The sequence below is a fragment of the Mesoplodon bidens genome, assembly GCF_964165515.1.
Source record: "Mesoplodon bidens genome assembly, chromosome: 10".
NCBI classification, from domain to species: domain Eukaryota; kingdom Metazoa; phylum Chordata; class Mammalia; order Artiodactyla; family Ziphiidae; genus Mesoplodon; species Mesoplodon bidens.
In genome coordinates this window covers 69,282,049-69,300,106 of record NC_138172.1, presented here as the reverse complement: position 1 = coordinate 69,300,106, position 18,058 = coordinate 69,282,049, and the positions used below count along the sequence as shown (strand labels likewise).

The following is an 18,058-nucleotide window of genomic DNA, read 5'->3' as shown; positions in this document are numbered from 1 at the left end:
GGGACTTCCCTGGTGGCACAGTTGTTAAGGATCTGCCTGCCAGTGCAGGGGACATGGGTTCAAGCCCTGGTCCAAGAAGATCCCACACGCTGCAGAGCAACTAAGCCAGCAAGCCACAACTACTGAGCCTGCGCTCTAGAGTCCGTGCTCCGCAGCAAGAGAAGCCACGGCAATGAGAAGCCCGTGCACCGCAACGAGGAGTAGCCCCCCTCGCTGCAACTGGAGAAAGTCCGCACGCAGCAACGAAGACCCAATGCAGCCGAAAATAATAAATAAATTTTAAAAACAAACAAACAACAAAAAAAATAACACACCAAGAGATGGGCCATGGTGAGTGTCAGTAAAATATTAATTCAGGTAATTCTAGCTGGGGGTGCCTCTGGCTTACAGGCTGCCTAATTTTAACATGGTCCAAACTAATCTATAACTAACCTGAGGCACAATAATGCCACAGTGTGGCTTGAAGTTTAACCAAAATTACTTAAACAGAACTATATCAAAGTTACAACCAACCTGGCCTCGCATAGACACCTTCACCATACCTCCTTACATCTGTATGCCAAATTATAGTTTGTTTGTTATATGGGTTAGGAAACAAAAGATCAATCATTCTGTGATTTGATTAATACTATGTTGTTTTACTGAGATGGCTGTTCACTTAATAGAAATACAACACAAATTTATTTAGAAAAATAACATTTGACACTGGTAAAGGGGTGTGAAGCAAGTGGGGAATTTGCTAAATCCAGTCATATCAATGACTAGTGTGGCTTCACATGAACTAGATTTATAACTCAGAACTAGGATATCAATTCAGAAAACAATAAATTTAGAAGTTTATCATACCATCAAGTGGCCAATGGGGCCGCTCTGCAGTAAGACTAGTTTTATCTGAGCTATAAAAATTATTGCAGGCAATATTATCACTAATGGTAATAATTTGGCAAATGGAAGTCAATATACACAGATGGGTAATGACTTGCTGTGCTCGTGCAGTTTAGATGATTGAAGACCCAATGTAAAGGCTTCTGCTGTGATGAGGATTAACCACACAGTAATTAATGGTAGCCTGAAGTGGAACGGTAATCAGGTAGCGGAGAAAGTAATAAAAATGTCCCAAACAAAGGTACTCAAATAAGGGCAATAAATGTTTTATCGTAACAATCTGGAATTGTAAAATGGTCCAGTGCAGACCTAGATGTTGTCCCAGATTGTAGAGTGGTAATACCAAACCACCACATGCACAAAAAAGGGATGCAATTTATTCAGTGACAATTATATTCCTCCCAAATTGCAGACTAAATAACTACTTCTACTGAAAGTATGAATACAACTCTGCTGAATGACCAGTGGAAACATTCATGGTTTTATACCATTAATAGGTGGGAAAAAGGGACTTCCCCGGTGGTCCAGTGGTTAAGACTCCGCACTTCCACTGCAGGGGGCGCGGGTTTGATCACTGGTCAGGGAACTAATATCCCGCATGCTGCGGCGCAGCCAAAAAATGAACATAAAAATAAATTAAAAATAGGTGGGAAAAACAAGAGTATATAAAGTTTGCCTTGGCAGTTTGGGATATGGTGATATTCCTCAAGACCTGCCCTAAATACAGAATCAGGGAAAACTCAGTTGATGACAGATGCAGAGAAGGTATGGTGACTCTGACCCAAACATAAAATAGGATAGTATATCCCACTGCCTTATATACAGGTGGATGGCAGATTTTACATTAGCCATGTGTTTATCAAAGGCCATTATAAATTATGCTGTAATGGATCTATTACCAATCAACAAATCCTGGCTGCGAACAGAACTGGCTACAAGGAACAGAATACTCAATTATGACGCTTAAGTTGTAAAGACCATGATGTCAGGGCGCTGAGCTGGTGTCTCTGCAATTCTCTTGTCTTTCCCTCAGGGTACAAGTTAACTGTTACAGTTCTTCGCATCTCACTTTCTTTCTTTTTTAAAAAATTTATTTATTTGTTTATTTTTGTCTGCGTTTGGCTTTCGTTGCTGTGCGTGGGCTTTCTCTAGTTGTGGCAAGCAGGGGCTACTCTTTGTTGCAGCGTGCGGGCTTCTGATTGTGGTGGCTTCTCTTGTTGAGGAGCACGGGCTCTAGGTGCATGGGCTTCAGTAGTTGTGGCATGCAGGTTCAGCAGTGTGGCTCGTGGGCTCTAGAGCGCAGGCTCAGTAGTTGTGGCGCACAGGCTTAGTTGCTCCGCGGCATGTGGGATCTTCCCAGACCAGGGCTCGAACCTGTGTCCCCTGCATTGGCAGGCGGATTCTTAATCACTGCACCACCAGGGAAGTCCCTCGCATCTCATTTTCACACTAACGCATTGAAAAGCAGGAAATGTGAGTGGAGGCAAAATGCAGCTTTCTTCACAAAATGATCTCTCTCTGGTCAAAAAAAGAAAATCCTTCCAAGAACCCTCCTTCAGGAGACTTTCTTTTACATCTCATTGGCCAGAACCAATGAGATGAGCCCATCATAGACCAGTCACTGGTATTACCAAGGAATTATTATAAAAGGCTTAAACTAAACCAGATACCTACTCTAAGTACACTGTCACCTGCTCAAGAACTGAATAAAACTGTGGTTCCTGAGCAAGGAAGAAGCAGGTGCAGGGAAGACTGTTGGGAAGGTAATTAACAGTGCCTGTTACACTGGCCAACAGACCAGAGAGTCCACGGATGGTAAAAACGAGGAAATAAAATTCATTATACTTAATGAAAATATCACAAAAATACCACAGAAAACATGTTTCCCTTTAAGAAGATCTAATACAAGGTACATACTAAGAAACGTTAAAGAAAAACCCATTGTCTAAGTAAATGCAGGGACTTCATTCCTTCATTCCCTAAATATTTACTCAGTGCCTATTATGTGCAACCTGCTGGTCTAGGTGCTAAGGGTACAGTGGTGAACAGAGAGCTTACACTCTAGCGGTTCCTGATATAAAAATTCTGCATTTTACAGAAATGAACAGCAGTCATGCCTCTATAGTAATTCAGAAGACTGTACCTTCTACACATTGGCCAAATTGCAAAAAGAATGAGTTGGTAGAATTATAGAAAGTTCACCACACATTAAGTTATTAAAAGAATATTAAAATATTGATGATGCATATTTGATAAGGTATTTTTCTAGGTATTCAAAATACTTTAATGTACATTATCTTTACTTCCCCGTTGACTATGAAGAAAGAAAGGGTAGATATTATCACACAGGCCCCTGAAGGATGAGAACCTAGGTCTCCTGTACCTCTCAAATCATTCAGCTTTCACTACAAGCAACAACTTTCCTAGAAATAAGTCTCTAAGATTAAGCCTGCTCAAAGATAGAGGCAAAAGTTCTTAGAACATGCGAGAAGATGACCCATCTCCTCATTTAAATTTATTGTGGCTGAATGATGGCCTATGAGAGAAAGATGTGATAAAGCGATAATTGGGGGTACAAATACACACCCACACATCTTGGATTTAACTAGGGTCTCTGTTGTGTTAGAAAATAATTCACTAGAATGTTACTAGAAGAAATAGCCTTCAGGACAGGGGGTGGGGTGGGGTGGGGTGGGATTAAAAAAAAAAAGAAAAAAAGAAATAGTCTCCAGGGAGCTTTTAACTCCATTGTCTGGCTGGGTTTCCTTGAGTGTGTCAAAGAGAAAGAGGACCTGAAAACTGCCAGCCCCACAGTTCTGTTCTATTTGCCTCAATTCTCAGAGAACAAGGAAGAGGGCAGACCTATATATATATTCAGAAGCAATGGGCCCCAGAAACCAGAAGAAGGTGATCAATCATTCAATTTCAGGACAATATTTAATCAATAAAGACCTTCTCACAGAACAGAGAATCCAACACTAAACTCCTACATATACCAGCTTCCAATATAAGAAAAAAATCTTTGATATAAGTTAATTTTCCACTTAGTAATGGACTGCTTAGAGGTAAGAAGATTGCTCATCTTCTGATCCAAAATAAAGCAGAGGAGATGCTAGAAAAGGTCCAAGTGGAAACTGTCATTTCAACAAAGTAGGGGAGGGTTCCGGGGTTTTAGGAGAAGTACATGCATGAAAGGAAAAATATCTTGACTTACTTTTTGGTGAGCCGAGGGTCCAAAGGAGGGTGCTGTGCTCCATACACGGGCTGGATGCTAAAAGCAAGGAAAAAAGGAAGAAGCAAGTTGTCAGGAAAGTAAATATGTTGGGTGAGTACCACCTGAATCACAACATTGGAAGGGACTTTGAGACCCAGGTTGCCTCCGAGAACAACTATACCCAAGCCAAAGGATAGCACCCTGCTCTTTAAAAAAAAATGTTCATCTTCCGTGGTGAGGTTTCAGCGCCCTACGTAACTGATTGTCAGGAAGTTCTATCTGTAAAGAAGGCAGCATGGAAAGGCTTTAGAGTTGGAGAGAACAGAGTTCAAATGCCAGTTGTGGCATCTACTACCTCTATAAACTTGCATTAAATTACCTGACCACTTTGAATATGCTTTCTCATCTATAAAATTGGAATATCACCTACCCCAAAGGACCACTTGGACTACAAGACAGTGAAGCAACACCACAAATCAAGAGTAGAGTGACCCACGGGACTCTCACACACTGCTGGTAGGGGTATAAAGAGCTACGACCACTTCAAAAAAGTTTGGCTGTGTCTAGGAAGAACAAAATATGCATACCCTAAGACCCAGTATTTTCACTCCCAAATATATATCTTTAGAGAAATATATAGATATGTGTATCAAGAGATACATATAAAAGTGTCCATAGCATTATGGATCCTTTTAGCCCCAAACTAGAAATAACCCAAGTGTCTATCAACAGAGAAATAAACTGTCATGTGTTCACATAATAGAATACTTTACAGCAATGTAAATAAATGGAGTAAGGCTGAAAGTAACGTGAATGGATCTTACAAATGTCGTGTTGAGCAAAAAAGCAAAGAATAAAAGAGTAGATACTGTATAATTCTATATATATATATACACTTCAGAAACTGACAAAAATGATTTCTGTTGTTTAGGGGTGCATCCATAGTAGTAACACTATAAAGAAAGCAAGGAGTGCTTAACATAAAAGGACGTGGTTATCACTGAGGGGGAGGAAGGAGGTGTGAGAGAGAACAGACACAGGGGGATTCTGGGGTGTTCACTTTGAGATTATTTATCAAGTATTATACCAAACAATTGTTTCATGTACTTTTCTGTAGTAGTTCACAGTTTAAAAAAAAAAGAAAAAAAGAGTGACCTGAAAATAATTGTTTATCAAGCCAAACTGTTAAGTACAATGGTGACAGAAAAACATGTTTCAATATGTAAGAACTCAGGGAATATGGTCTCCCTGACTCCTTCCTGAAGAAACTACGAGAGGAAAAACTTCTATTAATAATGAAATAAATGGAGAAACTATGGCAAAAGGACTGATGGAGAGCATTTAACTGATTTTACCTTAAGCCTGAGTCTTAAATTTGAGGCTTTATGGTTGCAGAAGAGAATGTAAAAATAATGTAATTGGCAAATGTTAAAGTGGGATGGAGGAAAAAGTAGATTGAAATAAGTAGACTGATTTCCTCATCTTTTACTGACAAGGCTCAAAAGATATTTAAAGCTGATAGCTCAAGTAATATAGGTATAAGTATGTTTCAAGATATAAAATAAAACTAAGAAAAATAATATAATCAACTAAAAGCAAGTGAGGAGGAGGCAGGAAATATAACTACTAATTTCATCATTACTCATGGCAGGGAGTCAATAGATACTGTCTGAAGAAATATGGTAAAAAGTTATACGCAATCACTAGAATAAAAAGATAAACCTTTCAAATCATCAGAATATACACACACACACCTACCTCCCAAAGCAAGTACTGTCCTGATAGTGAAAGATTTTTTAAAGAAAATATTAAAAATAGAACTAAAACCAAATATATCAGTCTTTCCAATAAATATAAACGGGCTGAACTTGCCTATTAAAAGAAAAAGGAGTGGGCCTCCCTGGTGGCGCAGTGGTTGAGAGTCCGCCTGCCGATGCAGGGGATGCGGGTTCGTGCCCCGGTCTGGGGGGATCCCATGTGCCGCGGAGCGGCTGGGCCCGTGGGCCATGGCCGCTGAGCCTGCGCGTCCGGAGCCTGTGCTCCGCAACGGGAGAGGCCACAGCAGTGAGAGGCCCGCATACCGCAAAAAAAAAAAAAAGAAAAAAAAAAAAAAAAAAAAAGAAAAAGGAGTATTATCAATGGGGCTGGCTAAATAAATTACAGTACATCTGTTAAAAAGAATTAGGCAGTTCTATATCCACTGACATGAAACATTTGTTGAAAAAAGATGCAGAGGGCTCTTCCCTGGTGGTGCAGTGGTTGAGAATCCGCCTGCCAATGCAGGGGACGTGGGTCGGAACCCTGGTCCGGGAAGATCCCACATGCCGCCAAGCAACTAAGCCCGTGCGCCACAACTGCTGAGCCTGTGCTCTAGAGCCTGTGAGCCACAACTACTGAGCCCATGTGCCACAACTACTGAAGCTCGTGCACCCTAGAGCCCGTGCTCCACAACAAGAGAAGCCACTGCAATGAGAAGCCCGCACACCACAATGAAGAGTAGCCCTCGCTCTCCGCAGCTACAGAAAGCCTGCATGCAGCAACGAAGACTCAATACAGCCAAAAATAAATAAATAAATTTATTTTAAAGAAAAAAGATGCAGAATTATATGCATAATACCTCCATTTTTGTAAAAATCTTTAAAATAAAATATATCCACATAATTATATACGATTATGTCTATGTATTTATAGAGTATCTCTGAAAGAACACATAAGACACCAGTAGCAGTGGTATGGAAGTGGAACTGATGACTGGAGGGCCCTGTGACAGAGACTTAGTTTTCAGTGCAAATCTTTTTGTACCTTTCTGAATTAGTATTGTGTACATTATCACCTTTTTAAGAAATAAATTAAGCAATCTTAAGAGGGTTGGGAGGTTTAAAAGGGATAATGTGTAAGAAGCCCTTCAGCACAATTTCTGCAGGTAGTAACACTAGCAAGTAGTGAGGTGAACGCTGCCTGGCACACACTCAGTGCTTAAGAAATGTTGGTTTTCTTCCTCCTTCCAATTTTTGTAATTTATTCCTCACCTAACATTTAGAAAATAGAACAAGTTTACCAAGTACCTACTTTGACATAACAGATGTGATCCTAAAGTTGCTTTTAAATAAAAATGTAGCCAATTCACATTGATTTCTACTAAGATTCCAAAGGGAATATTCTTTTTTTTTTTAAAACATCTTCATTGGAGTATAACTGCTTTTCAATGGTGTGTTAGTTTCTGCTGTATAACAAAGTGAATCAGCTATACATATACATACAACCCCATATCTCCTCCCTCTTGTGTCTCCCTCCCACTCTCCCGTCCCACCCCTCTAGTGGTCACACAGCATGGAGCTGATCTCCCTGTGCTACGCGGCTGCTTCCCACTAGCTATCTATTTTACATTTGGTAGTATGTATAAATCCACGCCACTCTCTCACTTCCTCCCAGCTTACCCTTCCCCCTCCCCATGTCCTCAAGTCCATTCCCTACATCTGTGTCTGTATTGTGTTAGCACGTGGTATTTGTTTTTCTCTTTCTGACTAACTTCACTCTGTACGACAGACTCTAGGTCCATCCACCTCAGTACAAATAACTCAATTTTGTTTCCTTTTATGGCTTAGTAATATTCCATTGTATATATGTGCAACATCTTTTTTATCCACTCATCTGTCGATGGACACTTAGGTTGCTTCCATGTCCTGGCTATTGTAAATAGAGCCGCAATGAACATTGTGGTACACGACTCTCTTTGAATTATGGTTTTCTCAGGGTATATGCCCAGTAGTGGGATTGCTGGGTTGTATGCTAGTTCTATTTTTAGTTTTTTAAGGAACCTCCATACTGTTCTCCACAGTGGCTGTATCAATTTACATTCCCACCAACAGTGCAAGAGGTTCCCCAAAGGGAATATTCTTGTGTACAATCTTTAGTTATGACTATGTCCCTGACCTTTTTAGTTGTAAGAATCCCTACTCCCTAAACTTCTCTGGGAGGTTAAGTAATTTGTAAATTAACCATCACATGTAGGACCACAGAAATACAAACAGTACTACTTGAATGTATTTATAGAGTTTCCTTGGCAGAGGAAAGGAAGAGAGAAAATACGAGGGATTAAAGAATACAGGAAAGTTTGGCTTAGAGAGAGAAAGCTTAGACAAAACAAAAAGCACAAACAAACTAGAAAACCCAAAGGGCCACTGATTTCTACTTTAACGTTTGCAAATACTCTGAGTACACCTGAACTCTCCAAGTCCATAAGCTTCTATATTAGTAAAATATAAAGATCAGAGAATAAACTTTGCAGGAAGATCTCAAATGGGTAAGTTGGGTTGGGTGACTGAGTACAAAAATATGAGAGAATCCTTAGGTTCTCTCCATAAATGAGTACTACCACCTGCCAGTCATCCATGGAGAAAAAAACCAATCCTAATTGTGCAGGTTTAAAGACCAAAGGCCATCAATTACCATCCATGAAAGGGATCTTAAAATCATGGTAGGCTATTTTTTAAAGATGTCAGCTGGCACAGCCAGAAAGGCCAAGATAAATGATGCACTTCATCAGCAAAGGTATCAGAGCATAAATTGAACTTGTTAACATATTCTTGAACTAAACCATGATGTATCTGTACCAGGAACACTTTGTATAATTTATCAGTTTACTGAATCTCAAAAAGGGGAAGCAAGAAGTTAGAAAAGGAAGAGAAGCCCAGATGATCCCAGAGACTAAATGAAGACAGACGGAAAGAGCCTGGTGATTAAGGTGCTCAATCTCCTGGCATGTATAATTCACCTATCAACCTGTACCATCCACTCCTCCCAAACCCAAACTCAACTCTAGAGCAGGCTGGTCTCCACTCCACCTTCCAAAAACACCTTAAGTACTAAACTGGGCTCTTCTGCTTACTTCATTTTCAAAATCTTATCCATCCTAAAAAATTCCTTCAAATTCTACACCCACTGCCCCATGAGACCTTCTCTGAACATCCACTAACCCATTCCTTCTCTGATTCCCTAAAATGCAGACATCAGGGCTTATATTGCTTTTAAAAAAATAAGCTATTTTTAAAAATAAACTAGATTTAGATCATAATATAGGGTACACCCAGGTAGGTGCTTAACACCTACATAAGAAATAAGACATTATTGGACTTCCCTGGAGGTTCAGTGGTTAAGACTCTGCGCTTCCAATGCAGGGGATGTGGGTTTGATCCCTGGTCAGGGAACTAAGATCCCACATGCTGCGTGGCACAGCCAAAAAGAAGAAAAGAAATAAGACATTATGGAGCTGAAACCCCAGCACAACCCTTCCTCCCTTCCCCGGAAACCATTTTATTGAATCTGGTATTTTTCACCCTCATTTTTGTTTTTACATTTTCTATGTATGTATCCCTAAACAATATATAGTGTTGCTTTGCATGTTTTAAAGACTTTATATAAATGACATCATACTGTATTTATGACTTACTTTGATGCTAAATCATAAATGCTACTTTAAATACTACTTAATTTCATGGCTAGCTGGCTGATTTCTCCAACACAAATTTAAAAAACATTTGCTCTACCACAAATGTAAAAGGCATTTAATTCACATTTTCAAACACAAAGAAAAGTACAGAGAAAGATATAACATCCATGAACCCATCACTCTGACTTAACAAATATTAACACTTTTCACATTTCTGTTTTTAAGAAACTAAAGCGTTAGAGAGACTTCTGAAGTCCCAATTGCAGTCCCCAGCCCCATTACCCTGCCTCCCCAAGAGATAACCACTATCCTGAAGTGGGTACAAAATCCTTCCCATCTGCTTTTGTACTTTTACATATATTCATGTATCCATAAACAACATATAATATCTTTTTTATGTTTTAAAACTTTACATAAAAGACTGCATGTACATATCGGTCTACATCTTGCTTTTCTCACTCAACAATGTGTTCCTACCCAGCTCTGCTTTTAAGTTTTTCTGATTACAAAAGTAACATATGTTCAGTGGAAAAACTGGAAAGGCAGTAATATGCAGCATCCTCACCAGGGGAAGCTGTGCTGCCAAGGAGTTTTTCAGCTTCTACTGAGCAGTGGTGGCACCATGTCTTTTTCTGTAGTCCCCTCACCACCTGGCAGAGCATGACACACACCAGCAGGCACTTAACAATCCTTAGTGAGTCAAGGCTGGGACTATACGAAACCCAGGCCTCTGTTGAAGCTGACTTCTGTTTAGTTAGACCTAAAAACAAGAGGCAATCACACTGCCTCTCAGAGAAATCACACTGCACACACAGAGAAATGAATGCCATGGGCTGTGATACAACGAAGACAAAATGAAGCAAAAATCTCGGTCAACCTCCATTGTTCTCTTCAATAAACCAATGCCAAAGGATGTATTGGCATAGCTGGTTCACGTAGTCGGAACGGTGCAAAAAGCTTGGCAGGAAAAAATCAACAGGTGTTTGTTCAGCACTGACAGAGGAGCTAAAGCAAACATGGGAACAGAGCTATCCAATTTAAAGCCAAACATGCTGGCAATCAATGCAGGGTCACACACTCACTTGATGGAAGTCTTCCAGAACTGGCTGTTTCAGGGATAATTCAGTATCTTCTAGTCACTGACTTTATCAATAAAGCATTTCCAAGCTAAGAATAGGTTGTAATGTACCTGCCCAGATAGGCTGGGACCATTACGCCGAGTCTACTATCAGATTCATTAGTGTTATGAAAAATGACCAAATGACAGAGACAGTTTCAGTTAAAAATCCATGGGCTCCTAAGTAATTCAAGTGATTAGACACTTTTCTCAACTTCACTGAATGTTAAAAGAGCTCCTTGACTTTCACAATAAACACTTCTGCTTAAAAAGAGGGAGAAGCCCTTCCCAGAAGGATTGGAAATAAGAACGTGGGAAATGAGCCGGGCTTTGGCTCACATTTGTCTCTCCTACTCCAAGTCTCATCCACATCTTTTCAATGGCAGCGTCCACACCCTTGGACTGGATGCGGTGCTTGGACAGACGGTGTCTAAATCTTAGCAGAGATTGAGGGAAGGGGGAAGCAGTAGCAGAGTGTGGACCAGGAGTCAAGAAATTGACAGTGTAGGGCTTCCCTGGTGGCGCAGTGGTTGAGAGTCCGCCTGCCAATGCAGGGGACATGGGTTCGTGCCCCGGTCTGGGAAGATCCCACATGCCGCGGAGCGGCTGGGCCCGTGAGCCATGGCCGCTGAGCCTGCGCGTCCGGAGCCTGTGCTCCACAATGGCAGAGGCCACAACAGTGAGAGGCCCGCGTACCACAAAGAAAAAAAAAAAAAAAATTGACAGTGTCCTTTGGGGCAAGTCACTTTCCCTCTCTGGCCTCAGTTTCCTCACTGGCAGTGCTCTTAGGGTGGAATTCTAACATTCTACAATTTCGTGACACTCAGATGTTCAGTGGGGCCAGTGATTCACTGCTTTCAAAAGCACAAGATAGAAAAACCCATTTTTGGCACCCCCCCCAAATCTACTCTTACCTCTCAATCATGCTTTTGTGAGTGACAGAGCAAAAGAGAAATATCCAGTGACACGAGTTGGAGTTGGCAAGTTTAACATTCAACGTCAGAACTGGTAAGAGCCTCAGAGCTCACTTAATCCAGACTTCTCATTTCATAGATAAGAAAACTGAGCATGGAGTAGTTAGTACGTTGTCCAAAAATGTGGCTTTTTCTGAGGATAGGACACCACAATCTTACCTGACCACCCAAGCCAGAAACCTGAAGGTGACATCTCTTTGGCACCTCCTTCTCCCTTACTCCCCAAATCCAATGATTTACCAAATCCTGTAGATATTCCCAAACTTGTCCTTTATGGCCATTGCCCTAGTCCAAGCCCTCTTAACCTCTCCCTCTACTAACTGCAGTAGCCTCCTAACTACATCTGACTTGAACAACGGGGATTAGGGGCACCGACTCCACTCACAGCAGGGAGACCAGTTAGGAAGGTATAGCAGTGGTCCAGGCAAGAGAGGACTCAGTCTGATCCTGGTAGCAGAGGGAGAAGTGGTGAGAACAGCTCATATTCAGGATATATTTTGACAAGCCAACACAGGACTTGCTAATGAATTGGATGTGGCAGGAAGATAAAGAGAAGGATGAAAGACATTAGGATTTTTGGTCTGAGGAACTTGGTCAATGGGCCATTAAGTGAGATGGACAGAATAGCTTTGCAGGAGTGGGCAGATGTGGAAATCAAGAGTTCTGCTTGGATGTGTTACATGAGAGATGCTATTAGACAGCAAAACAGAGATGCATTAATTGTTCAGTATCCAGGGACTTCCCTGGCAGTCCAGTGGTTAAGACTCCGCACTTCTACAGCAGGGGGCACAGGTTCGATCCCTGGTTGGGGAACTAAGATTCCACATGCCTCTTGGTGTGGCCAAAAAAAAAAAAAAAAATTGTTCAGTATCCATACGGCAAAAGCATCCAGCACTAGGAATCAGCTTTCTTTCCATCTAATTCAGGGCTCTTTTTCTCAGTGGTTCTCAAAGTGCAGCTCCCAGATTAGCGGTAGCGGTATCCTTTGGGAACTTCTTAGAAGCTCAACTTCTCAGGTTCCACCTCAGACCTACTGAATTAGAAACTCTGGAAGTGGGCTTCCCTGGTGGCGCAGTGGTTAAGAATCTGTCTGCCAATGCAGGAGACATGGGTTCGAGGACTGGTCTGGGAAGATCCCACATGCCGCGGAGCAACTAAGCCCGTGAGCCATAGCTACTGAGCCTGTGCTCTAGAGCCTTTGAGCCACAGCTACTGAAGCCCGCGTCCCTAGAGCCTGTGCTCCGCAACAAGAGAAGCCACTGCAATGAGAAGCCTGTGCACCACAATGAACAAACACGCAATGCAGCCAAAAATTAATTAATTAATTTAAAAAAAAGAAACTCTGGAAGTGGGGCCTGGCAATCTGTGTTTGTTTGTTTGTTTGTTTTTGCGGTACGCGGGCCTCTCACCGCTGTGGCCTCTCCCGCTGCAGAGCACAGGCCCCGGACACGCAGGCCCCGCGGCCATGGCTCACGGGCCCAGCCACTCCGCGGCATGTGGGATCCTCCCGGACCGGGGCACGAACCCGCGTCCCCTGCATCGGCAGGCGGACTCCCAACCACTGCGCCACCAGGGAAGCCCCAGGCAATCTGTGTTTTAACGAGCCTTCCAGGTGACTCATTAAAGTGTGAGAACCACTGCTCAAAATCATACTCTTCATCGCTAACGAACACCTGACAGCCAGAGACCCTGCATTAGGCTTCTTTGTGCCTCCATAAATCCTCTGCCTAATTAACAATAGGTGGTATTTTTTTCCACCCAGGATTCACTGGGGGCTCCAGACACACCACTGATCAAAGTTTTTCAATTCCAGTTTCAGAAACTAGAGCAACTAGGAGAAACAAATAAAAATAGGAGCTACTGTAATCACAACTATCATTTTCATAATGGCTAATATTAGTGAGTACCTTCTATGTACTTTCTATGCATTATCTCATTTAATCCTCATAACAGCTTTATAAGGTAGACAGTCTGTCCCCATTTTACAGATGAGGAAACTAAGGCACAAAGAGGTTAAGTAACTGCCCAAGGTCACATAGTTAGAAAGTGGCAGAGCTGGGAATTGAAACCAGGCAGTCAGGTTCCAGAGCTTGCATTCTTTTTTGTTTTTTCTCCTTTTTTGGAGATATAATTGACATATAACATTGGGTAAGTTTAAGATGTACATTCTGTTGGTTCAGTACACTTACAGTCGCCCTCCGAAGTTTGATCCACGGTTGACTGAATCTGCGGATGGATGTGGAACCCACGGATATTGAGGGCCAACCATACTGCCATTTCATATAAAGGACTTGAGTATCTGCAGATTTTGGTATCTGAGTGGGTCCTGGAACCAATCCCCTCCAGACACTGAGGGCTGACTGTACTGCAATATGATTACCACTGTCGCATTGGCTAACACCTCTATCATGTCACATAATTATCATTTCTTCTTTGTGGTTAGAACAATTAACATCTAGTCTCTTAGCTACTTTGAAGTTTATAATACAGTGTTGTTGACTATAATCACTATGCTGTCCATTAACTCTCCAGAACTTATTTATCTACTAGTTTCAAGTTTCCAGAGTCTGTATTCTTAACCACATGGTACATACTACGTCCTGTCTTCCTAGGCATCCACACAAGGGCCATTTGATGTATTAAGTACATGGGGCTCTTATGAATTACTGAAAGAACTTAAAAAAGATGTTTAATTCCATCAAATTACCATATGACCCAGCAATTCCACTCCTACATATACTCAAAAGAATAGAAAACATACTTTCACACAAAAACCTGCACATGAATTTCATAGCATTATTCATAATAGCCAAAAAGTGGAAACAACCCTAATGTCCATCAACTAATGAATAGATAAACAAAATGAGGTACTTCCATACAAGGAATATTATTTAGCCATTAAAGGAATGAAATACTGATACATGCCACAACATGAACGAGCCTTGAAAACACTACACTTAATAAAAGAAACCAGGCACAAAAGGCCTCATATCACATTATTCCATTTATATGAAATGTTCAGAATAGGTAAATCCATAGAAACAGAAAGATTAGTGGTTGCCAGGGGCCAGAGGGAGGAAGGGATGGGGAGTGACTACTAATGGCTATGAGGTTTCTTTTCGGGGTGATGAAAATGTTCTGAAATTAGTGGTGACGGCTGCACAAAACCATTTATACTCTAGATGAATATACTGAATACCACTGAGTTACACACTTTAAAAGGGTGAATTTTTATGATATGTGAATTATCTCAATAAAGCTGTTATTTTACAAAAGGATGTTTAATTCATTTTGAACTTGAGGCTATTTTACTACATAAAATTCCTATTTGTTGTAATTAAGGTTGCTGGATCATGATCAAAGAAACTGAAAGTAATCTGCCCTCTCTGAATTTTTACCTTTCAATTTGTAAAGAGTAAACTAGTTTCACTTCTAGGTTGCCATGGACCTAGACACAGTTATCTGTGTCATTTCCCCAACCAGAGAAAGTTTTTCTTCAGTATGACTGAAAGAATACAAATGCAAAAGTTCTGTTCTTGAGAAAATATCCTAATATTTTCCTTAAATCAAAGCACTTTCTATCTAAAAGAACTTTAGTTTTCTCCCATAACCAGGGGCTCCTGGGGCTTCCCTGCTAAAAGCACACAGCTGAACAATGTTTCTCTTCAACAAGCAAGGTACTATTATGAATTCTGGCAACACTTTAATGCCTTAAGATAAACAATGAAAATAAATACCTAGCACTGGAGTAAGGATCAGAGAAACATTCTTTTAAATGTTTACTTTCTCTAATAATAACAGTAATACTAATAACTAGTATTTATCGAGCAACTACAATGCACTAAATAAACACTGTCCTAGGTTCTTTACAAATATGGTGTTTAATTCAATGCTCACAGGAACCTTTAAGAAAGTATTTTTATCCTCATTTCACAGATAAGGAAACTGAGGCCTAAAAAGATTAAGTAAACCATTTGCCCTTGATCACACAGATAACAGTCCCATAATAATCCAAGTCTTTCAGAACTCAAATGTTCTCTCTTCTATTCCTGTATATTCCTCTTCAAAATGAAAAAGGAAGCCAGAAACTTGAAGAAGCTGAAAAGACTGCTCTTCTTATCTCACAAAAGTAGTGCTTTGCAAAAAAGATGACTGTTTCTACAATCCAAAAGAGGAAATATGAAAACAAAAATTGTTAATAACGACCAGCAGTCAGTAGGCACAAAATACTTTGCCATGTCCCACATCTCAAACACTGCTTCCTGATTTAACAGTTTTCCCATAGGTTCTGATTATAACCTTCAGATGTCAAAATTTAATGATCGCACCATGGAAATCCCCAGAGAACAGCAGTTAGCGAGACCGGAGAGCTCCCTAGACCAGGAAGGAAAAAGAATCAGTTGGCAGGAAGTGGTGCCTATCTAAAAACATAGAAGTCTTTAGCATTAATATTAACACTGGGATTCCACAGCACTTTAACCTGAAGCTATTTCTGCATTCCCTTGTATTACTTAAAGCTGATCCCCAGATATCTAACAGGATCCTAAATAAAATAAGATTGCTGTATAGCAACCACTGACCCTCATTTCTCTCTTGCTATTAAAAAAAAAAAAACCACAGGTTTAAAGGATTATCCCTGAATTAATCAATAAGGAAGGGTAGCACGTGGGGCACAACCAAACATGAATTTCATTATCAAGTAGACTGTGGCTGTCAGAAATCTTAAATTTAAGACTGTAATATACACTCCTTTTACTCCTCAGGACTACGCCCTAACAAATTTAAACTATAAACCAACAGTAGACTGACGAATGTACAACTGCTAAGAGACTCAACATATACCAAAAAGGGGGTGATGGTGGGAGTGGCGAGTAACTTAGGAAGTCTGTTCTCCTACTAAACAATTTAATTCAAGAAGTACATTACCAGGCAGAGGGGAAGAGGTCACTTGGGGTTGAACAAATCCTTAGGAAACGCTAAAGAAATATTCTCAATTCTAGGTCACCCTGTAATAATTCCTAACGGGAAAGGGCCAACTCAAGATAAAGTAAGGTCGAGCTTAAGAATTTTCCTCACTTTTCTTGTCCCCCCGCAGACGCTCCCACCAAAACTTTTTTGGGAGTCCAGGAGAAAAATTCGTACGTGCAGAGCTGGGGGAGCAACGGAAGGGGCCATCCTCGTGCAAACAACCACCTGTGCGCGGTGGAGACCCCCCTGCCCCCCACGAAGGAGTTCCGTTTAAAGTGAAAAGCAGCTCTGGGGATGGCCTTCCAAACCCAGGACCGACACTGATTATTCACCCAATTCCACTGTCCCCTATGCCCGAACTCCGGCCACCTCCCGGCCAAGGGCAGCCCCTCCAGAGCCCTACGCCCCCAGTCCCGGGTCTGCTCCCACACCCAGCCACCTCCAAAGCTCGGTGCCCGCTCCTTTGCCTGACAGCTGTCCTCCCGCCACCAGGCAGCCCCAGCTCCCCCCGCCCAGGTCCCCAAACCAGGCTTCTTGGGTCGCTGACGCCCCAGGCCCGCGGGATTTAGGGTTTAGGATCTGGAAGGGTTTGGTCCAATCCCCTCTTCTCAGCGTCCTAGGCTCACCTCCCCGGTAGCTTGGCGCTCCTCTTCCAAAACTGCTTGCTGTTCTCGGCGGCCATTGCTCCGGCCCGGGGAAGGCCCTGTAGGCTGGCCAGGGGGGTACCCAGCGAGATGCCCCCAGGACCCCGCAATCGCAGGGCCAGCCCAGGCCGCTTCCCCGCTGCCGGTCACCCTCTCCCAGCTCCCGGGGGCGCCATCTTGGATGTGGGCACCCTCCCACCCAGCGCCGCTGCCATTGGTGGGCTGCGCAGGCTGTGGTCAGACAGGCCAATCGGGAGCTGGGATCCTGCAGGCCGCTGAAGCCGAACGGTAACGTCAGGGGCTGGGCACACAGGTGAACCGGGCAGGCGGAGCTTGGACGAGCCGGGAGGCGGGGCTGAAAGTTCCTTAACCCAGGCAGGAGAAGAAGCAGGTAAAGAAAGGGACCTATGGGAAGGAGGAGAGGGTGCTGTTTTCTTTGGGGGTAATGAGGTTCCTGAGTCTAATATTTTTTGGAAAGGGAGAGCATATATATTTATATACATAAATCTTTGACCTAAAAATAAAGGCCCATGTGTTGGTTGCAGCCCATTTTTAACATCTCCCAACTCAACGACACTCTAGTTATTACCTTCTCCCCTCCCCCGTTCCGTTCGGCCCCTGATATATTTTAATCTGTGGAGGAAGATCGATACTGACCCGATGGCCCAGAGTTGCTAACTGTTCAACACGTGAGTAACGGTTGGTTCACAAGAGCCTCGCTCTCCTCAGGTAATTGATCACTATTAAAGGACTTGTGCTGTAGGTGAAATTCAAATGATCAAATCTCTGTTTCAACCAATAACTGTC

The 18,058-nt window shown here is 42.0% G+C and overlaps 1 protein-coding gene across 1 annotated transcript in view; it reads right to left on the bottom strand.

The window, feature by feature from the left end:
* The window catches only part of TBC1D22B (TBC1 domain family member 22B), a 64,568-nt gene extending 47,134 nt beyond the window's left edge, over positions 1 to 17,434 (bottom strand). Inside the window, exons 1-2 of the mRNA XM_081246602.1 lie at positions 17,234 to 17,434; positions 4,100 to 4,156 (exon numbers count right to left, since the gene is read on the bottom strand). Coding sequence (XP_081102728.1) covers positions 4,100 to 4,156; positions 17,234 to 17,289 — 113 coding nt within the window. The 5' untranslated portion in view covers positions 17,290 to 17,434. The remainder of the gene's footprint in view (positions 1 to 4,099; positions 4,157 to 17,233) is intronic.
* Between the last annotated feature and the right edge of the window lie 624 nt (positions 17,435 to 18,058).